The sequence below is a fragment of the Rhipicephalus microplus genome, chromosome 3 (assembly GCF_043290135.1).
Source record: "Rhipicephalus microplus isolate Deutch F79 chromosome 3, USDA_Rmic, whole genome shotgun sequence".
In the NCBI taxonomy this organism is placed as follows: Eukaryota; Metazoa; Arthropoda; class Arachnida; order Ixodida; family Ixodidae; genus Rhipicephalus; species Rhipicephalus microplus.
This window is the reverse complement of record NC_134702.1, coordinates 107,883,371-107,902,370: the sequence shown is the minus strand read 5'-3', so window position 1 is coordinate 107,902,370 and position 19,000 is coordinate 107,883,371. Positions and strand designations below refer to the sequence as shown.

Genomic DNA, 19,000 nt, shown 5'->3' with positions numbered 1-19,000 from the left:
GCAAGAGATGACGGGTACACAAGTAAATGCTTATATAGGCTGTCTCTTTTTCATGTCTAACGCATGGCAGAATTATTGGTTAGGGAATGTTTTTCAGTTGATTCGCTACCGCTCTGAGCGTTCGTAGAAGCTGGTGACTGAATCTTTACTCCTGAATGAAGACAAGAAATGTGAACTGACATTTTCTACGGTTATTGCCAGTGAATTCATTACCACACAATGAAATATCACCTTTAGAGAAGTGCTTGTGCCCAAGGAAAAATGAATGTGTCAGCTTTGAATGATGCATCATGGTAGTTCACCGTTCTGGCCGTCATGGCGCTGCAGGCGCAAGAAACAAGCATTGGGCGTGAAAATGTCTCTTTAAAAATTATCGCCTTCTTGCATGAAGTATGCACACTCAAAACGTTTTGGTGCTTTTATCGGCAAACTCCAGAATAAGCGTTCACAGACACCAATGACCGACGCTTTCCTAAACATGTCTTAACAAATTGCGTAAGGTTCTTTAGTCGCTGCCAGTGTGCTCTTTAAACGGATGTACCAGGCATGCGCCAGCATGCTATGCGCCTGTATAATGAATTGAGACAATGTGAGCATAATGTAATTTAGGCTTCAACGTTTTTTCCAAGAGCCCATTTCCTAACCTCTTCGCATTCTGCGTTTAATGCCCAACAACATTACATGAATATTATAAGCATATTGTAATGACAGTAATTTGCACGTTTTTTTTTCTTTTTGCAGTGCGCAGAAGATTGCACCGTTTGCCAGAGTAGTCGCACAGAACACCACCTTACGCTCCCTTGGGCTGCCTTCGTCCGCATGTCAAGGTTGTCTTTATTCATTGGCCACTTTAAGAGACTTTCACTTTCCAGTGGTTGAAGTTGGCGTTCAAGCGGTTGAACCGTGGCTCGCAGCTCTGCGCCACACTTCCTCGCTTCGGAAGCTAAGGATTGATTTCAGAACCTTTGACCAAGTGGCGTTCGAAGCCTTCCTCGAAGTTGTTGCCGTGAGCGACAGCTTGCGGTCGCTAGTTATCACGCACTTGCCTGCAAGAACCGACCTCCTGAAAATATGTCTGGAGATCAGAGAGCGCGGACTGTGCAATCGCGTCATGATTGCTGACCACCACGTGCAATCGATGGCCTTGCACAGCTTGACGGAGTGCGTCCACATTGACAGAGTGACTGTTAACGCAGGCCACTCAGCTTTTGCCGTCATGATCTTAAGCAATACGCAGCCGGTCTTCAGTCATTTCAAACACGTGACATCGCTCCGCGTGAGCTGTGACCTTTTCAAGGAACGTAACTTCGCTGATTTGTGCGCGTACCTGTCGTCATCCTCGGTGCTCACCGACGTCGAGATCTCGTTGTGCATCCGCAGGCTATCCATGACAGAAGCGCAGTCGCGTAGCGTTCCTTGCAGACTGTCGTTGGCCTTAGCGTCCAACACCAACCTTTGCAGCGTGGTCATCAAAGGGCTGCAACTCGGTATTGGCGATCTGGCCGCGCTGGCAGATGCCGCTCGCAGGAGCAGGCGCCTCACCAAGTTTCAATACACGTCTCGCACTGCCTGGGACAGCCTGGTTACCAGAAGACACAACGTCCTTGAAGACCCTCCGTTCAGTTTGGACAGCATCACTTGCGTTGCACTGGCGGAAATACAGGTATCGTATGGGTTGCTCCTCTTTGTGCAAGACATTCTGTCTCAAAAGTCAAAAGCTTAAAAAAAAACTCTCCGAAGATAGGACGAAGGAAGGTGACACGATGGCAGCGCCCGTGCTTGTGGCGCTTTCCTTGTTTTTGTGTTTGTGTTTTTCTTTTTGTTCGATAAATGACCTTTTGAGTTCTGCAAAAACTAGCCCGCTCTTCGCTGGTTCGCTTTTCGGTCTATATAGTTGACCTTATGTGACTCAGTGCTCTTACGACAATTTCTTAAGCTTGCCTATCAGGTTTTGCATGACATGGCGTGAGCGCACGAAAAACGCGAGAAGTCATGACATTCATATCTTGGCATGTGTATTATGAAACAAAACTAGGCAGATTCCACGCACTGCGGGAATCGATGTGAAGCAATGCAGGCCACGTGTAACTGCATACACCGCAGTGTTTGGACTTGATATGAATCAAGTATTTTATGTTACGACATGTGCTTAGCCGTCGAATGTTTACCATGCATGCATTTGTGAATGCACCGGTAATTTGGCATATGCTCGGCTAAAGAAATGTATACGCTGGTACGTATATGCAATGCTTGACCTGTCATCTGCACTGTGATCGTTGAAGTCCCACGTCCCACCGCATCGATTTTCGTTTATATCACGTTGGACAGTCTTGAATGCGCCAAGACTTTGTTGTGTAAATCATGGTGTATACGACCCTGATGTCATTATCCTCAAGTGATGACCCGTTATTTATCATTAGTCGTACACTCACTTCACGTCATATTCAGTTTATGGTATATATCCAGTTACCTAAACAGCCGTGCGCACACCTATATACCGCGGCATATCGATCACACCATAAATTACATGTATGACAGGATTGGCATGCTATGAACTGTCATTTATGTTCGTCATAATTTGTCACTAATCCACGTCAATGTTTGGTGTTATATAGAATTTCTAACGTGAAAGCGGATATGCCTTGTAATATCGGCACTAAACCGAGTAGGATATTCAGCTCTGCGAAAATGTGGGTGGTCACACAGAATAACCGCAGTACAGCACCGTGCCATCAAATACCAACACTTCTAAATAGATTGCGCCTGCTTGAAGGCTCAGGCAGCGGTGACATTCTGTGGCTGTGGCGTGACATGGCATCCATGAGGTGCGTGCCTGTTGGGTATTTGTTGGGCTCGCGCCTTACTGTACGTGGCTTCCTCGAAAACCGGGTTTCTTTGAGTTAAATGGTAGGGCAGCTCTCTCCCAACGATGGTTGTGCCCGTGAAATCTTCGGCGAGAGATCGCAACATTTCGATGATGATGACGATGACAACAATAATGATGATGACGACGATGATGATGATGATGCACACTTTATTGAGGTTGTTAAAAGCACTTGCAAGGCTTTGTGCCAACCGACCATAGAAGAGTACTTCAGGCTTATTGGACACATTGAACCCCCGCCATTTCTCTCACTTCGGAGAACGTGTTTGTTCCTTCTACCTGCACGCCCGGCAAAGACGCAGCAATACCCGCAAACGACTGGTCTTCACCTTTCGAGTCTGTGAGAAATGCGGTGGTGGTGGAATGCATGCGCGGGCCCGGGAGTGGAGATTCATCTTTCGCGGTACCTGTTTCGTGACGAGGGATCTGCAGGTGTGGATTGCTGCCACCGACCGTCAGAACTGGACAGAAATCAAGAAAGGCCAACTTCCTCCGCCCCTCTGTCTTGGCTCGGGGCGGTTATGGAGAGAAAATTAAGTGGGTGCCCTTTTCGAGGCGGTGACTATGTGGGTCAGAAGGACGTTTCTTTCAAATGCTCACTCGTATGGGGGCATGATATTTCAAATAAAGGCGTTTCATTAAGAAGAGATGTTAACTGTATATAAATAGCCAGTCGAGCCCTGTCGTCAGACAAATCTTTACCTTAAGGATTCTGTCCTTTTGCAAGAAGTAAACTTCTGTTAAGGCCCTCTGCTCCTGATGTCCATGGGCCTGTGGTTCGACACCTCCGCTCAGCACCACGCTACCCACTGCTTGGCTGCTGCAGCAGGTCAGTCACAAAAAGGTTCAGAGAACACAGAGTCTGTCAAGCCGCGCTTTCCGGCCTCTTCGTGGGCACTTTAAGTCCACAGGCAGTGCAGAATATTTTACTTGTAGAGTACTGTAGGCCAAATTACGGTTCATGCAAAAGAGGCGTGCTCCCAGTGCATACGAGTACTGCTTTACTGCCGAGTACTTCCACAGACCCTTATTAGCTCTACCATTACCCTCAAAAGTATTGAAGGGATATGGTACTACCGACGAGCGAGTACTGACCGCGAGCGTTCTTGCGTCAATCTCTAGCAGGAATAAGATTCCGCACAAGGGACACAAACGTACAAAAAGGAGAAGCTTGTGTCCAGCAATAAGTGCTTAGAGTCACTTAGTGAAACCGTGGCTCCTGCTCAGAAAGTAAGCCAATGACAGTGACTTGATACACGAGTATGTATGTCTCACGGAAAAGGTCGCGTGCAAATAATTGTTGTGTATGTCGCATGAACACACCCGCACGCACCTACACACACACAGACACACACACACACACACACACACACACACACACACATTGTTATGCCTGCAAGTCCACACCGAACATCCATGCCTCTGAAAAAGGCAATCTGTGTCAAGGCCAGCACGCGAGCCCGCCTGACAGGAACAACTCAACGGCGTCATCACGCGGCGGTGCCTTTCTGTCGCGCACGCACAGCGAGCCCGTCAAAGCAATCGGCGCCTTCCTGTCTGGCGAGTCTGACGCAATGCCTGGCGGCGTCACTCGTCCTTGGGTGCAGCCACGTGCAGCGCAGCGGCTCCGGATTCGATGAGAATCACACGGCCCAGCGGCGACCCCATTGGAGGATTCTGACCTCACGGCCAGCGGCGCTTCTGGTTGGACATTTCGTTACTCGAAGAATCCTCCCGGTGCATTTAAAAAAAAAGCCCTGCGGCGCGTCGCGAGCAGTTGACTTATGTGTCAGAGAAGAGAGCCCGGCTCTTCGCGTCTCTAAACTCTCAGCCCCCGTGCCGAATTTGTAACGCCTCTGTATCTATGCTCTACATAAACCTTGTTAACTCACCGTCGTCTCGTCTGCTCGTCTATCAGCTCTGCGCAGAAGCAGTCGCGAGCTGAGAAACCTGCGCTATCAAACGGCTGATGACCTTCCCGGCGGAGTTCGAAGCAGTGGCGCCTTCGGGACCGTGATGGCGTCGCCCAGTCTTTCGTAACAGTGGAGTCAGCGGCGAGATTCGTGGCGCCCTTTGTAACGTCGTCGGAGGCGCGCTTCGTAACAGTGGTTGGCAGCTGCGGGATCGGCCGGCATCAGCGACATCGATGCGGTGAGTGCCTGTTTTCCCCTCAGTTCACCAGACTACTCTAGCTCAGGTTATAGTAGTTTTAGAGAAGGGCTGTGTGAAGCATTGGCGAGCGAGCTTTGATCGTTTCAAGCCAAGTCAGAGTGCTTTTAAACCAAAGTTATTGCAGAGGGTGTAAACACGACAGTGTTAAAAAAATGCTTGCGCGCCTTGCTAGTAGAATTATAGTGGGTACGGCAAGAAGATTCTTGACAGGGGCAAACAGCAAGAGGCTAGTGTGAACGATGAAGAACCTTAAAATGAAGGAACTCATCGAGATTTGTGAGGAACTCGGTATTACTTTAGGCCATGCGAAACGAAAGCAAGCGATCCTCGAGATCATGAAGGATGAAGGAGTATCGGCTGAGGAAGTCGATGAGGCCTGGGCGAATGTCAAAGCACGCGTCGAGGAGGCCGAAAGACGAGAATTAGAAGCTCTTGAACGTGAAGAAGCTGAAAGGCGAGAAGTTCGCGAACGTGAAGAAGCTGAAAGGTGAGAAGTTCGCGAACGTGAGGAAGCTGAAAGGCGATAACGCCGTGAGGAGAACGAGAGACAGGAGCGCCTTGAGTTGAAACCAATAAAATTGGCACTCCTTCAGTGTTCAAAGGTGCCTAGCGTAGCTTTTGCGATAATTCAGGTCAGCGGCCAGAGAATTCGCGACCAACTGCCACCGTTCGTATTAGGCGAGGACATGGCGAAATATCTCGCCAAGTTTGAACACGTCTGTGAGCGAAATGATTTGGAGCAGTCTCTTTGGGCGCAGAACCTGTTACCTTTTCTTCCCGGCGAAGTGTCTGACGCGATAACTTGCTTGTCAAGGGAAGCGTTTGAGAGCTATGACGAGGTTAAGGAAGTGCTCTTGAGACGTTATAAGTTGTCACCCGAGGCTTTCAGACAAAGGTTTCGGTATGCTAAAAAGGGGAATGAGTCACACGTTGACTTTGCATTTCGTCTTAAAGCTGATTTAATTGAATGACTCAAGGACGAAAGTGTTTATGACGATCGCGATAAAGTGGAAGATTGCATTGCATTGGAGCAATTCTACCGCTGCATCGAGGAGGATGTCAAGCTTTGACTGCAGGACAAACTTGGTGAAGTACAGCTAAACAAGGCAGCAGAGTTAGCTGAGGAGTATTATACTCCCTGAAAGTTGCATAGCAGGGCAGTGCACGTTGAAAAGGATGAAAGAAAAGAGGGCTTTTCAAAGAAACCTGATCAACGGAAACCCGCTCCGCACCATAATTTCAAGAGGGACCCGTCTCTTGCGAAGGACCCTGTAGGGGAAGGGCAAACGGACGCGGAGAAATCTAGTGAGGTTCCTAAACAAAGCACTGATGCCACACGGGTGTTTGAATCGCGGAAGCCGCTAATCTGCTACAACTGCAAAAAGGGAGGGCACATCGCGATAAACTGTAAGCAACAGTTTGCAACTATTCGAGAATCGGAAAACAAACGGAAGCCGTGAATCTGCTACAACTGCAAAAAGGAAGGGCACATCGCGATAACTGTAAGCAAAAGTTTGCTTTTGCAACAATCCGAGAATCGGAAAAGAACATGCGGTTGTTAGAGCCGTATCTCCAAGAGATCAGTGTGAATGGGAAAACGTGTCGAGCGCTTCGAGACTCAGCGGCAACCATGGACGTTGTCCATCCTTCGTTGGTGTCTCCGGATGACTTTACAGGAAAATGCGCGTGGATTAGGCAAGTCACCGAGGAGCAGAGTACTTGCTTACCAATCGCTACGGTTGTCATTGAAGGCGCGTTCGGTAAGCTTCGCACCGAAGTGGCTGTATCTGTCGCGCTTCCCGATAGTTTTCCTTATCTTTTCTTTAACAACTCAGAGCAGCTTCTCAAAGAGCAGGGTAAATCGTTCTTCTCCAACTTAGCGTACACGGCCCTCACGCGATCGCAAGCGCGGAAGCTTTCGCGGGAGCTTGATCTTGTTCAATGTGGTGAAAAAAGTTCAAAAGCAGCAGATCTGTGTTACCTTGGCGGCGAGTCGACGGAACCTCCGACACGAAATTCTCCGTGTGAGTCATTTGAGCAGTCACTCGAGCGGCCCGTCGCCGAAGCGACCGGCGCGGTTTCCGTAGCTGGAGGAGACGACATGGCGCCATTGAGTCAGAGCGAGAGGGATGCAACGCTGTCGCCTGTAGCGGAAAGTTGGAATGAGCTGTCGAGGGTTGATCGAGAGAGAGAGAAACAACTTATTAGAGAGAGAAACAACTTATTAGAGAGAGAAACAACTGGGGTTGATCGAGAAACGCTCATTCGAGAGCAGCGCGAGGACTTCTCGATTAAAGCGCTAATGGAAAGCGTAAACTTGGGGAAAAAAGAATGTTTCTTTTTAGGGGGGAAAGCAGGGCTCCTGTATCGGAGCTACACAAATGTGCAAGGTCGCAGGTATGAGCAGCTCTTGGTGCCATAAAATTATCGTCGCCAGCTATTGGAACTGGCGCATGAAAACGCGTGGGCAGGGCATCTCGGCATAAAAAAGACCAAGGCTAGAGTTTCCCTCGAGTTTTATTGGCCGAAATGCTGGAAGGATATCGAAGACTTTGTACGCTCATGCGACACTTGTCAGAGAGCGGGGAAATCCACGGACAAGTGGAAGGTACCCATGAAGCCTTCTGATACCAGTTATGAAGTGAAATTAGGAAGGCGGCCAAACAAAATTTAATACAGTAGCTTGATGAAACCATACGTTCAACGTCAAGCGGTCGTAAATCTGCTGTTGAATGCTTCAGAGGAAGAGGGCGCAGAAATTCTGACCACTAGTGATGGAATCGAAAGGAGATCGGAGGTAATCTTGGAGCAGTTGAACCTAGAGCCTTGGTTAAGTGAAGTCCAGAAGGAGGACCTGAGAAGAACCGTTTCCACGTTTGAAGACGTGTTTTCGGACCGTCCCGGAAACACGACGGTGATCGAACACGATATCGAGCTAACTGGTGAGGAGCCAATTCGTAGCAAGCCATATCGTTGTTCCCCTGTGCAACCTCGCAAGTATAAGTATGTTGGTACCGCATAAGTATCGTCGCCTAAAAGTGGCCGGTTACTAAGGTGGAGCATGATACTCCAACAGCACAACTTTGATGTTCGCTACAAAAAAAGGAAGCTAAACGCTAATGCAGACGCATTGAGCCGTGCGTGTTAGTACCTTCTCCACCTTTCGGTTTCTCGCTGGCAATTCGTGGTAAAATTTTGTCCTCATCACAGCCTTAGCTGAGCGCTCTCGTCCAGAATAAGATCAAGGAGCCAACTTTATCTTCTATTCTATTTCGTTACGTTGGTTGTACGTGTAAAAAAATTCAGTTATCATTTTAAGAGTCTTGCGTCCCTCATGTGCCTCTTGATGTAGAGGGAACGAAATTCTTATAGACACGTAGCTAGGTATATGTTGTAATATACTTTGTCTGGTGTTCTGTCGGGTGACCGAGGGCACTTGCTTGTGTCCTGTGTTGTCTGTTGTCGAACCCTTCTTGACAAGTTGCAGAACCATCGACAAGTGCTGAGACCAAAGATCATCAGAAGAGACGAGCGAAGATGGTCGACAAGTTGTGGCGACAAGCCAGTGGAGCTGGGATCCGTCCTCAAGAATGCGATGTGTTCCTGGATCAGAGTCTGGAGCTGCATTCTCCCCATGGCCCTGGAAGCGAACCTGGATTGACCTGGCGAACGAGTGCGCCTGACATCCGAGCCACGTGGAAGCAGCTCGTCTTTCTGGCGCATTGTCTGGTGGTGGGGGTGCTGTTATGCCTGCGAGTCCACACCGAACGTCCATGCCTCTGACAAAGGCAATTTGTGTCAAGGCAAGCACGCGAGCCCGCCTGACGCCAACAACACAACGGCGTCATCACGCGGCGGTGCCTTTCTGTTGCGCACGCACAGCGAGCCCTTCAAAGCAATCGGCGCCTTCCTGTCTGGCGAGTCTGACGCAATGCGTGGCGGCGTCACTCGTCCTTAGGTGCAGCCACTTGCAGCGCAGCAGCTACGGATTCGATGAGAATGACGCGGCCCAGTGGCGACCCCATTGGAGGATTCTGACCTCACGGCCAGCGGCGCTTCTGGTTGGACATTTCGTTACTCGAAGAATCCTCCCGGTGCATTTAAAAAAAAAGCCCTGCGGCGCGTCGCGAGCAGTTGACTTATGTGTCAGAGAAGAGAGCCCGGCTCTTCGCGTCTCTAAACTCTCAGCCCCCGTGCCGAATTTGTAACGCCTCTGTATCTATGCTCTACATAAACCTTGTTAACTCACCGTCGTCTCGTCTGCTCGTCTATCAGCTCTGCGCAGAAGCAGTCGCGAGCTGAGAAACCTGTGCTATCAAACGGCTGATGACCTTCCCGGCGGAGTTCGAAGCAGTGGCGCCTTCGGGACCGTGATGGCGTCGCCCCGTCTTTCGTAACAGTGGAGTCAGCGACGAGATTCGTGGCGCCCTTCGTAACGTCGTCGGAGGCACGCTTCGTAACAACATACACACGCACACACACACGTGCATGCACACACATACGCACGCACACGCACGCGCGTACACACACGCACAAGCGCGTACACGCACGCGCGCCCCCACACACACGTGCACGCAACACGCACAAGCGCGCACACACGCGCACGCACACGTACACACGCGCACAAACACGCACGCATTCATACAAGCGCACGGATCGTGAGATGCCAACTGCTTACCTTTCATAGCGCCTTAATGAAAACGGGAGGCCTTAGCATTGCAGTAGGGAGGTATACTGTCCTTGCACAGTAGGCTTTATGGCAACCTTACAAGAAGCGGTGCCAGCTGCTTACACAGTGTAAAAAAAGTGCCGTTCTCCTGTTTTGGCTTGCTGCCGTCTAGCGCATATATGAAGAAAATCACACAAAAACAAATAAAAGATTTCATATGAGCATATATCATTATAATCGCAGCACAGAGAACTCTAGGTTAATTACCGATTATATTACTGACTACTTTTTAGTGCTGCACATCTCAAGTGCTGGACAAAATAGACACACCAGCCGCGTTCGTTTTTTTTTTTTTTGCCTTCGAGTCACCTTATGCGAGGAAGAACCTACGAGATTATTTACCTTCTGTTACGTCAAATTTCAGCATTTTCAGAACATCTTTAGTTTATGGAAATTCGTAATTTCACGAGTGGCAGTTTACGAACATGTTCATAATTTTTAAATGTCAAAACCAAGCTTTATTTTTGTGCTTACAGAAATCTACACACCGCAACGCCAGCCGTGTGTCGGCAGCGGCCCGTTTTGTGTTGGGCGAGCGAGACAGCATGGAGGCCGTTCTGGGCCTTGAGCTCTGCCACGACCACCCCCACCTGCGGCAGCTAGTGATGGACGGCTCCCTTGGGAATGCCGACGAAGCCAAAGCGATGATCGAGAAGGCACGCAAGAAGCTGCGAAGGTACAGTCTACACAAGTTCATGAGGGCAGCTGGCGTCGTAGCCCAGCGGGTAGAGTGCCGTCCGCAGCGTGATGGCGGGCTGCAGCTCTCTGACATCGGCGAGGACGTTTGGTCCTTGATCTGCAGATACCTAAGTGTCGCAGACGTTGCGGAAACAGCAGAACCCTCTGGTAAGTTGAAAGGAAATAACCTTAGCAGTACACCTTTGTCTGGGTGGTAGCGAGATATATTTTTTAGTTTTTGTTGATGGTCGTGATGTTGAGGAGTAAGATGATGATATATGATGTTCGGCGGCGCAAGGGCTAAGTGTGGCGAAAGAGCGCCAAACGGTAGTCATAAATGCTTAACAGATCAATGTCTCAAGTAGTGTGGCTGTATAAGAGAGTTGCAAGTGACGTCATCCGCTTGGGGCGCTAACAGTGTGTGCCGCCATTTCAGTGCTCCTTAGTGATCGAGATGTTCTTCTCTGGTGGCACACTTCGTCGGTTCTGTCGAAACTATGAGTGACAACGAGATGATGTGTGTGTGACAGTGCACATGAGGGGACAGTGCGTGGATATAGCGCTGTTCAGTACACGGAAACCACCAAGATGGACGCGCTGCCATTCAAACGCTGCCACGATCTCGGGGGCCCCACCCTCGGGCAAACCTCCTATAGAGAACTAGAAGTCACAGTTATAAAAAGCTTGGCGTTATCTTTCAAAGTTCATCGAAGTGGAGAACGAATAGGTAAAAGACAGTACATGGCGAGTGTTGACTCCATATGAGCGTGTTTCAACACTCGTCCATTGTACACGTGTCTCTTATGTATTCGCATTTTGTGAAAATTAACTTGGTAACATCGTAACTTTGTTTTCCGCTTGCTTTAGCGAGATAGGTAGGGCACGTGGAAGAAATTGGCACACAGCAGTGCTTTAATGTGGAGGGGGGGGGGGGCTGCTTGGTATGCACCTGTCGAATCACTCCGCTATCCAACTTCAGTTATGCGGTACAACACGCTCAGGCTTCAATCATTCTTGCGATAGAATATCAACCACCGTTCTGTTTGTCCACGCTGACCTGTAAATTCGTGTATGACACCTGTAAGACACACTACCTGCTTTGCGACTTAGTTTCGCTGAAGCCTTTTGTTGAGTTGGTACCTTAGTTTGCTGACCATTTTGTAACCGGCGCAAAGTTAAAAACTTGAAAAAGTTTGGAGGAAAGAAACAGACGGACGCCATCGGTCTCTTTCGTATGTCTGGCGCTCGTCTGTCTCTTTTTCATCAGTTTTTCATGCTTCTCCCTTTTGTTCTGTTTACCTCTCCATGCTACATAGACAACACAAATTCACGATATCCCTCTGACGAAGGCATAATTTTCTACTCAAGCGACGTTTTTTTTTTTTTTCAAAGTGACGTCTGCCATTTTTATCGCTTGTTTCTGCACTGTTAATCAGTTTGTTAGTGTTGTGCTTGTTCTGCATGAACAGCTCGCAGCCACTTAGTGAAATTGGTAAAGCATGAGGTTATGTAATATATTTATATTAAGATGATTAATTCTGGAAGAAAGAAATAATTGTCCATAATGGAAAACGTATTCAGGATTGTGTGGTTCAACTCGCAGATGGTCGGAAGGTTTGTGGGAATTTATGTATCATGGCGACTCAGGATATTATATACACTCACAGTACCGACGGCCAGGGTTCTTTTATCATGCACTAACATGACACAGTATTGGAGGTGTCTATAATATTGCTATCATGATAATACGACCGCCGCGAACAGAGTCGAACTCTCATCTTACGGGTCAGCTTACGAGTGTGGTGACCAATCGTCAAACGCCGAGGCCCACTTAAACCTAAAAGTAGTGTGACTCACAGAAACTAATTCGAAAGCCTTGCCCTAAATAAGTGAATCCTGGAAGAACGGAAGCCTTCGGGAGCCATTGAAAGATTGTGGGCAGCAAGGGGTCATCGAAGCACTGTACAGAGCAAATTTCTATAAGGAGCAGTGTTTTTTTTTTTCTTTTGCGTGTCACCGATTATTTAAATCGTCAATGGCAACGTATTGATATGAGGTATACACTAGAGCACATGAACACTGACGTGCGAATGTCACTACCAAACGCGAAAGTCGACGGTTAGGTGAGCGTTGTGATTCAGGTTCGCTTACCTGTGCTTACATATCGACGTCTCACATGTGTTTCGAGGTCCTCGCCGTATTCCGTCGCTTCTTCCTTTCGTCCATGTCCGTTTGTGCGCGGAACTCGAACAAGTTCCACGATAAAAGTCACGTCCACAACTTTCTTCTTGGTGTCGGCCCGTAACATTTCTTGGTCCGTTACATTTGACCCGCCTGCTCGCAGCACAGATTGCTGTGCATAGTGGGATTGCACATTCAAGCCCCTCGCGGAGTGGATGCACAGATGTGTTGACAAGTTGTTATGGTTCCATTATCAAATCATGAATATGAAACTACTCGTGTGGGATCAGCTTAAGGGCCTGCACATGCGCTATCCGCACATTCGCACCACGCGTGACGGGTCACCTGCCACACGCAAGTGAAGGGCGAAGGAGCGTATCGGCAACGCTTTTGTAGCGTTAGCTACACTGGCCTTGCTGAGCCGATTTCGCTTGGCACTGGTCTGCGCATGCGCAATGATACTCCGCCGCCGCCGCGCGCGGCTCACTGCCGATGTGCGCGCAATTCGATGCGCTGCGCAGACGATCAGTAGTGTCACGCACCGGAGCCGGCACCTCCCTCGCACTCAGCCGTGGCCGCGCGCGACTCGTTGCCGCCGCTGTGCGCTTTGCAGAGAAGTGCCGTCATAGCCTTGGTAGACATATGGACGCCGACGCGCGCGCCTTCCCTGTGCAGTCGCCACCTGACACTGCGCTGGAGCCGCTATAGCGCCTCTGACTGGCGTTTGCCACTGTGGTATAGCCACGGAGAAGGAGAGTGCAAATGCTGCTCAACGGTGCCCTAGAGCGGAGAAGCTTAACTCATCGGATCCCGAAGTAGTTGCCCGGCAAAATGAATATACATGTGCCAAATAATACGTATACCGTGTGTGTGTCATTGGAACAGCTGTAAGCATGATAATCAAGCTAATTCTAGACAATCAGGAAAGCTTTCCAGAGGAGTGACGTCATGACCTTGACAGACATATTGGCGCCAGTGCGGGCGCTGCTATGCTATCACAGAAAGACAGACAATTCCAAATACCGTGTTGGGGCCATAGAGACAGCAGCGTGTTACTTTACTGACCACCGAGCCGTCTTTGTGGCAATAGAGAAGCTACCTGGACGTTCAGCAGAAAATATACATGTGCCACATAATACGTATGCCGTGTGTGTGTTATTGTAGCAGCAGTAAGCATGATATCAAGCTAAACCTAGACAATCTGGAAAGCTAAGAATAATCAGCTGAATTTTTGCTAACGCTACGTATATCCTGGCATAGCTGAGTTAAGCCACTGCCATTTTTTTTTAACTCTGCTTGCATGTGCCAGGTGACCCGCCACGCGCGTTGCGACTGTGCGGATAGTGCGTAGATAGGCCCCAAGCGTAGAAAGTGGGTAGAGCAAGGAGTGGATTGAAAAAGTACAGTCCTTTCATCCTGTTAAGATGGTGTTTTATTTTTATTTTTTCCTTCTACAGTTGATACCGACCTCCCAACAAATGAAAATCAGTCGAATTCGTTTGAAGACAGCCCAACGACTGCCGACGTGCCTACCTAGTGACCCCCCACCCCCCGGCACTAGTCTGCAATACGGCGGCTGGGGGACTTACTGAAGAACCGGTGTGGAAGTTCCAACCTTTCAGAGCCAACTTTACGAAAAACATCGTTTTTTTTTCACTATACTGTTTCCTTGTTTTAACGGGACCCAACATACATATATGGTAAAGCTTTTAGAGTATAGTATTTGTGGTCATGGACCACTGTGCACAAAACAGTAGTAACCAACCGGCCGCACCAACGATCGTACCTGTGTTTCTAAGACAGCAAAGCCTCGTACTGTTCCTATTAACATATCTTGCACTCAGATTGAAATACCAGAAATAGGCTCAATACGCAAGAAATATTGTTCGCCATAAAAAAACTTTTTTTTTTCAATTTCGAAGCACAATGGCTGATGTTGCTTCAAACTGATATGGAAAAAAAAAGCTGACCTTTTTTTTTAACATGACAGTGTTTTATGCTATCATCATATTTATGCTATCACAGTAAAGACACGAGAACCTGATTACTTAACCACCAAGCCTGGCTTCTGGGACGTTGAGCAGCGCTTTGAGCGCGTAGCTTGTCAAAATGCAGCGAATTTCAGCTCCAGCAGCACAATAGGCGATTGATTACTGGCTGGTTACGTGGGAAGCCCACCTGTTCTTGTACTTGTTTAAAATCACTATTAAGTTGCCAGTATTAAGAAAAATATGAATAAATATATATTGGCAAAATATTGAAGCGCTGTGAATATGCGGTATGGATATCTCTATGAATGCGGCGACATTTATAGGCAACGACAACAGTAGAGGAGGCGACGTCGACATTTAACACGATATTGCCGAACTTCTGAGCCACCCTATTCGTAACGTAAGAAGGCACTGAGCATGTGTCTTAGAACTTAATCATTGCAAACTGCCCACCTTATAATCGTGTAAGCCACGGTGTATGACCAGCCTCTACAGGTTCAACGCCAAGAGATGCCAATAAGACCAAGTTCAGGGAAATCAGTGGCACTTTCGGTCATAGTCATGCTGACCTTGTCTGCAGCTCCCAAGGGTGCAAGCACTGAAGTCTCCTATAGTAGTTATTGCAGTCTTTCTGCCACCTAATACCGCTTCGTGTCTCGAACGAGTGCTGGCAGGTTGCACGGTTTGCACTAGGTTCCAGATAAAGCATTAATCTTGGGTAGTGTCCGCGTATGGGAGTCAGCCTTACGGTAAGTCTAGTATCACTGACGGTTCTTTGGTGGGAGCGGTCTCCCCTTTAAAGTGAAGAAAAATGTTTTGCCTGTTGCGAAGGTCGCCACTCTACACGCTTCTTAAAGAGTTTCCGAGGGCGTCGCGGGCAAGGAAATGTCGGCGGCAGGCGGCAATTAACACCCTGCGATTTTCCATGGGGATAGACTAAGGCCATCCCAGACTGAATTAGGCTTTGGTGCCTCACGTTTGGGGTACTGCCACAGGAGTTTTAGGGGCGAAGCTCCTTCTAGCGGCACCCGTTCGTCCCTCGTAGCCGTTGTAGTATGTAACAAGTATAACATTTGGTCTCCGAGGTGGTGCCGGTGAGAGATTTCTTTTGTGCGTTGTTGAACAAGAAAAACATTGTGTGCAATGTACATGCCAATGGCTGCTAAGGGGAAATGAGAGACAGGAGCATTCGGCTTTTAGTTAATGCGCACGGTGTGATCCCCATTAGCAGCCATTGGCATGTACATTGAGGACTATCTGACAGGAAAGTATGCTACGTTATACTCGCTGGGCGTAACCTCTTTGGTTTTGGAAAGGTTTCGCGAGCGTTGGCCGCAGTGCCATGGATACAGTTAACTAATATATACCATGAACTCAAGGTGGTTAAAGGTGGAAAGTAGACACGAAGCGCAAGCCGTAAAAAGTGTGCGTGTGCCACCTCTCGTTTAGTCCTTGGAATGTCCGCTGGATGGCGGTGCTTCTATATGGGGAATATATGATGAAAACATGCGAGATGGTGGTACTTGGAGTGTTGAATAGATGGACGAACGGACACACAGACAGATGCATGGATGGACGCATGGACGAACGCAGGAACGGACGCACGAACAGACGGGTGGATGGACGGACGGAAGCAAGAACGAATGGACGGACAAATGCTTCACCCCACCCTCCATCATTCGCTCCGTGGATATGCTGCCAATTTTTTTTTTTTTTTGATGCCATGGGAAATATCATTCAAACTACCAAACAGGCATCATTTTAGTGTTGCCTTTATATATTTTCGTTATTAAAATGCGGTAAAACTTGACTAATCGCTTCGAAATGGTTCTGATTAGGTCTTTACGGCAGCCTGATATATGATTTCAGAAGCATATTACTTCTAGTCCTAATTCATTGTGCTTTGTATCATTGTAATTTTACTTTTTTAATAACTCCTAACATTTTCGACTGACCTGTCAAATTTTCAACCATTCATTCTTGGCCGATCCCCAATAGTGTGTAGGTGCCACTGGTTTCGAAGGACGGACGAACAAATTGAATTTCGTTATTTACAACCTTCTATCTTTGGCGATCTCCTCACTAGATCGTTGTCACCGGGATCTATGTTCCGCTGTAGACAAATTCTTGATTGAATCAGTGTAGTTTGATCACCAATTCCTAAATTAGTATCATTGATGCCTTCTAACTATTCTATGATTAATTATGTATACCACTCATATGTGATCCATTCTATGTAATTATTCGTTTTTGACCACTCACCCAGGGTGGGTGAGGGCTATACATTTAAGCCATATCATCATCATTGTCCCGAGCACACCATTGCATTTCTGGAGTCGTGCATTCCTTCTTTGAAATGGCCAAAAACACCACGCAAGTCTAAAAGTTTTGCTGCGGCGGAGTCTTCTTGGCCGAAGATGGCGGGAAAATGGGTTCATTAGTCAGTCATAGTACATACGGTATTTTGGGAACGCTACAAATCATGTACACAAGAAGAGGACGAGACAAGCCACCATAATAACATAAGGGTCAACGAAATAACTAAATTTCACTTCCTGAATTGGCCGGACCTACACACCCAAAAAAAAAAACCATGCAGAGAAATAGAACTTTGAAACAACCGTGTATAACTGCGTGGCACTGAATCGATGCCTGTACATCAAGAAATGCAAACGATACAGTGCGAAAAACGGACACGTATTCATGAAATGATCAAACATACGAGCTCTATTTTGGACTATGGTTGTGACAAATGTACGAAAAACATTACAGTTTTCTCGTGGGTTTCGGTGAAATTTTCCCTAAGGTTTTTTTTTTTTTGTTCGTTCTTCAGATTAAGCGATTTGAATCTCATAGGACGATATGACTATATCCACGCCTACCTCGAACGCTAGGTAGCGTTAAAGTGCGACCCCGGCTAGGCTACCTCACTCTCTCCATCGTGTCTAAACAAGTCCAGAAGCTCTTTGATGGACGTCAGACTTTGGAGTTTTCCAGACACGTAGCGCCCCCTGTCCGCGCAGTTTAGTGAGAGTGAGTGAAACAACTTTATTGACGATCCGGCATAAAGGGGGAAGGGGTAGGGGGATTAAAGCGAGACACTAGCGTGCTCGGACGTCCCGGAGCAGCAACCTACTCGCGTAAAACCCGTGGGGGCGCCGCTTTCGGCCGCTGGCGTTCCAGGATGCTAAGCACGTGCTGGACCACGTATCTTTGATTGCCTGGCTCTCGACTGATAATTTTGCTGCTTATGGCAGTTGGCATTACTTCTTGGTTACCCGGCGGTGGTGCACAGTCCCAAAGGAGGTGTCTCTGGGTGTCTCGCGCCTTCTTGCAGTGTTGGCATACATCAGTGGTGTAAACCTCCGGGCAAACGTGCTTTGCCCAGACGGGGGTCCATATTGCTTGTACTTGCAGCTGCCGTAGTGTGGCTGCTTCTCTGCGTTGTAGGTCTCGGTGAGGCGGTGGGTAGAGGCGTCTGCTCGTTCTGTACCACTGCAGAACGTCGGCGTAGGTTGTGATGAAATACTCTCCGTCTTCGGCATCGGGTCATTGCGGCTCCGAGGAATGCATTGACAGAGACCCGCGGCTGGTTAGCGCGTGTGCCTCCGTATCTGCCTCCTCGTTGCGGTTCGGGCCCACGTCCAGCTCCCCGGCGTGCGCAGGGAACCACTTGACGGTAATGTTGGTTTTCGGTCTTGCTATAGTTGAACATACTCTTGCAGTGGTTCCATGGACGTTGTTTGTAGCAAAGTTGGCTATTGCCGTCTTCGAGTCGCTGAGGACCGTGCGGCAATCCGGGATCGCTAGTGCCAGTGCGATTGCAAACTCTTCGGCTTGCGTGGGCGACTTGCACCGTATGCTTCCCGACGTTGTGAGTACTCCAGTGTCTGCTGCGATGACTGCTGCTGCGTACGTGTTTGGCCGGTGGGGATACTTCGCCACGTCCACGTAGTACGCGCGCGGATCGTTGGCGTGACCTTTTGTGAGGGCCTTGGCTCTCGCCGTTCTTCTTTCTTGGTGCTCTTGTGGATGCATGTGCTTCGGTAAGGGTGGAACCTTCAGTCTTTGGAGAACGTCTCGGGGTAGCTGCTTTGCTACCTCCGGAGTCGTCGCTGGCGCGTTGATTCCGATGCGCTGTAGTATCGTTCTTCCCGTCCTGGTCTGGGACAGGCGGTGACGCGCAGTTTAGGGTAGTGCAAAGCCCGATTCCCTCGCACAGCTTGCTGCGCAGCCAGGTGCAACTAGCACCTGCGAAACAACGATTGAGCTAAATATTAGGTGGCTTTGCGCATTGAACACTCCGAAAAAGAGCTATGAATTTCTCTTGCCAGTCGGACGCGCCACCGAACCGCCATGAAATGT

General features: G+C 48.6%; 1 protein-coding gene across 1 annotated transcript; it reads left to right on the top strand.

Annotated features, from left to right (window-relative positions):
* The first annotated feature begins 747 nt into the window (after window positions 1-747).
* LOC142803285 (uncharacterized) lies at window positions 748-14,460 on the top strand. Its single transcript, XM_075888413.1, has 3 exons — window positions 748-1,663; window positions 10,262-10,631; window positions 14,102-14,460. The coding sequence occupies exons 1-3, from the start codon at window positions 1,112-1,114 to the stop codon at window positions 14,179-14,181; spliced, it is 1,002 nt and encodes a 333-aa protein (XP_075744528.1). The 5' UTR covers window positions 748-1,111; the 3' UTR covers window positions 14,182-14,460.
* The last annotated feature ends 4,540 nt before the right edge of the window (window positions 14,461-19,000 follow it).